General features: G+C 58.3%; 1 protein-coding gene across 2 annotated transcripts in view; it reads left to right on the top strand.

Moving 5' to 3' along the window:
• Cope (COPI coat complex subunit epsilon) overlaps positions 1 to 330 on the top strand; it is a 16,695-nt gene extending 16,365 nt beyond the window's left edge. For both annotated transcript variants that reach the window (XM_048795387.1, XM_015489281.2), the window contains one exon: positions 117 to 330. In XM_048795387.1, the coding sequence (XP_048651344.1) occupies positions 117 to 164 (48 nt within the window). In that variant the 3' untranslated portion in view covers positions 165 to 330. The remainder of the gene's footprint in view (positions 1 to 116) is intronic.
• Positions 331 to 3,734: the final 3,404 nt, after the last annotated feature.

Raw genomic sequence — 3,734 nt, 5'->3', positions numbered from 1 at the left:
CTTCCCCTCTCCCCCTCCTCCCTCTCCTCCCTCTCTTCCTCCTCTCCTCCTCTCCTCCTCTCCACCCTCCCTCTCCTCCCACCTTGATGCAGCCCCTTCTTTCCTTCCTGTTGAAGGAGAATGACTTTGACCGCCTGGTGCTGCAATACGCTCCCAGTGCCTGAGTACAGTCCCAGACTCAAGTCCTGGACATGGAGACAGCAATACCAGGGACCCTACTGCCCGCCGGCTGGCACCTGCTCCCCACTCATCCCGTCCTTGGGCTGGAGGTCTGGCCCCTGCATCCCTTATCTGCCAATAAATGTCTTTACTCTGGGGTGTCCCCACCCAGTGCAGTGCTCTGGTCACTTTGGTGGGAGAGGGTAGGAACCAAGGCTCGGAAGGTAGGGTCCCGGGCCTCTGTCAACCGCTCTGCAAATGGAAGTGTCTGTCTGCGTGGAGTCCATCGCCCCACTGCTTACATGCCACAGGTCCCACACTCCTGAGCTGCAGCTTGTGGAGCCCAGTCCCTCCCTGTGGCCCTCATGCCACAGCCTCAGTTGGTATTCAGGGGAACAGACACAGGTCCATCATGCAGTTGTCATGGAGGGTGTTGAGATTCAAACCCAGGATCGTCTGTCGGTCCGGAGGTGGGGGCAGGAGCAAGCCCAAAGCACCCAGGCCTCTGCCCAGCAAAGCAGGGAGGATCCCAGGCCTCTGTTCCTCACCATTGCCCTGTGCTGAATTGAGACTTGGCAGTGGTCGGGACCCTTGGGCCCTGGGACACCATAGTGGGCAGGTACCAAGATTCCGCCCCTCCCAGACAGAAATCTGTAGAGAGCCAGACACTAAAGGGGAGGTGGGTGGCAGGGCTGGGGGTGGGAGAGAGGAATGGCTGGAAGAGCCACTCAGGTGAGGTCGCCAATGAGCTGTGCCCATCCAAATAAGCAGCTTCCAGGCCAGGTTCTGGGACATGAGCATCCATGGCCCAGACACACCTGTGTGGGAGCCCAGAGTCCTCTCCGGATTGTCATGGTGAGCTGGATGGGACAATGTGCCCTTGGCCACTGGCCAGTGTCTGGCTTTGGCCTCAGCTTATCTCCTGTGGAGGAGATACGACACTTGGGTCCAGGCCTTGGGGGTGGCCACCTGAAAGAACCCAGTCCTTGGTTGCCAGAATATGACAACAGATGACACCCATCCCCCAGCTCCTTCCTGCCCAGCTGGGGAGGGAGGTGGCAGAAAGGCCTTCCCTGGGCAGTGGCATCAGGATCCTGTTCCCAGTATGCCTTCTGAGGGAGGAGGCCTGTCCTCTTGAGGCAGAGAAGGGACACCGGTGTCATGAATGACCCTCAGCAGCCCTTGTTCTCTGCTGTCAGTGCCAGGAGCCACTTTCCATCCCTGCCTGCACCCACCCGTGGGTGGCCTCCTGACTGGACACACCCAAAAGAAACCTGAGGCTGAGCTGGGGCTGGTGGGCAGGCAGCACTTCTCCCATTACTGATGGGCACCATAGTGACCAGATAGTGCTCAGTGGGAGGTGGATAGAGGAAGAGGGGAAGGTCCAGGGCTGCCCCACAGGCCAGGTCAGACCTGGGGAGCACACCCAGCCAGGCCTGAGCCCCCTTCCCCACCTCAGAGGCTTCCATGTTAGTGACCTTTCAGGCCTCTGCTGGCCCTGAATTGACCAGGCCAGGCCTCCTGCCACCCACTACGCATAACACCTGCTGGGCTTGTCACCTCCCCTACCCACATTCATGAGTAGGATGGGGCTGGAGTTGTGGTTCAGTAGCACAGCACTTGCTCGCACGGGTGAGGCACTGGGTTCAACCCTCAGCATTACATAAAAACAAGTAATAAATTCTGTTTGTTTGTTTGTTTGTTTTCTGAGATGGAATCTCACACATGTAATCCCAGTGGTTGTGGAGGCAGAGACAGGAGGATCGTGAGTTCAAAGCCAGCCTCAGCAAAAGCAAGGCACTAAGCAACTCAGTGAGACCCTGTTTCTAAATAAAATAGTAAATAGGGCTGGGAATGGGGCCCGGTGGTCAAGTGCCCCTGAGTTCAATTCCTGGTACCCCCCGAAATTATTTTTAAATATCCCCTTTAAAAAAAAAAGGGACAAGTAAGATGAACAATGGGGTAGTGACAAGAAGACTGAGGAGAGGGTGGGACTCAGGGAGGTGCACAGAGTAGGTGACATCTGAGTAAAGCCAGAAGGGGGTAAGGGAGACCCCTGCAGCTACTAGGAAGGGTGTTGCAGGACAGGGAAGAAGTTCGAGGGCCCTAAGGCAGCACTTGGTGTTGTAGGAACAGCCGGAGGCCACATGGCCTGAGGATGCAGCAAGCGGGGGAAGGAAGATGGGGGGTGGGCTGAGTTGGTGGAGAGCTGTTTTTTTCTGAGATTGGAACCCGGGAGGGCTGTGAGCTTGGCAGGAAAGCGCCCTCGTGTTGGAAGGTCCTTTGGCCTCTGTGCGGGGTAAGGAGTTAGGGCAGGACAGCAGACAGGAGGCCCAAGGTGGTCCCAGGCAGCACAAGGACCAGGAGGTGCAGTGCAGAGAAGTGGCCAGATAAGGAACCTCTGAAGCTAGGGCTACGGGTGCTGCCGGACTGGATGTGGGGGGAGAGGCAGAAGGCTCCCGTGACCCCCCCTCCGGAGTCTTCACCTGCACGTCAAGGTCAGGATAGACTGGTGATTGTGGAACCAGTCTGGCTCCTGTGGGGCCCATCCCTGCATCCTGACCCTTGAAGGCCAGGTAAGGGAAATCGTAGCAGCTAGGAGGTGGGGCAGCAGTGTCAGGTGAGGCGTTTCCAACAAAGGTGACCAGTACCCTCATTGATAGTTTTGGGGGAGTTTGGGCCAGGGGTTGTTCAGTGGTTGATGGAGAGTGGTCCCCAGGGTGGTCTCAAATTATGATCTTAATCCAGCTTCTCTGAGTCTTCCCACAATGACACCCATCCCCTTGGCCTCCCGCAAGGCCTGTGTTGACCTGATGCTGGAGAGGCCTGCTGGTCCCCAGTCTCTTAGAGCAGCAGCAGATGACCCTCAGACTGACCCAGCTCTCTCTCTCCTCCAGGGAGGCCCCTAATGTCAGCAGCCCCAACCTCACTATCTGCCTCTGAGTCCCTAACCACCTACCACTGGCCCGAGGAGCAAAAGCTAGGAAGTGTCACAGGTCCCCAGCCCAATGATGCTCTGCCTGCTAGGAGCCTCGTGGGAAAACAGGGTGAATCTCCACGAGGGGAGTTTTCCTTATGTCTCGCGTGGGCTCTGTCTTTTTGGGGAATGAGAAGTTTCATGTACCATACCCTTCTGAATGTGGGAAGGCCACAGGATGGTCCCTGAAGCTGGATTTGAATGCCTCAAATCCACCAGGTGGGAGGGCTCTAGGAAACGGTAAAGGTAGGGGGGACGGTATTGGCGCAGGAGAGACAGGCTGGAGGGCCCGGAAGAGAGGGTGTTGCCGGCCGAGGACACTGCCTGCTGATGCCCGCAGTGCCCCAAGCCGCGGACATTATGTGGTGGGTACTGAAGCAGGGGGTGAGGACACGGGTAGCGACAAGGGGTCGCACGGAGCCTGCTGGGGATCTAGGTCCACCCGCCCGCCATCCCGCCTCGGTGTCCGCGCAAGAATAGCGGTGCGAGCTAGGGCCGGCCTCCAGGACGCCCCGCAACTCCTCTGCCGCCCCTCTCCGCGCCCCTGCTGGGGCGGAGCTTGCGTTGACCCCGCCCCTCCGTCCTCTGCGCTCCAGCC

The sequence above is a fragment of the Marmota marmota genome, unplaced genomic scaffold (genome assembly GCF_001458135.2).
Source record: "Marmota marmota marmota unplaced genomic scaffold, marMar, whole genome shotgun sequence".
In the NCBI taxonomy this organism is placed as follows: domain Eukaryota; kingdom Metazoa; phylum Chordata; class Mammalia; order Rodentia; family Sciuridae; genus Marmota; species Marmota marmota.
The sequence above is the reverse complement of the archived record's forward strand: the minus strand, read 5'-3'. Positions and strand labels throughout refer to the sequence as shown.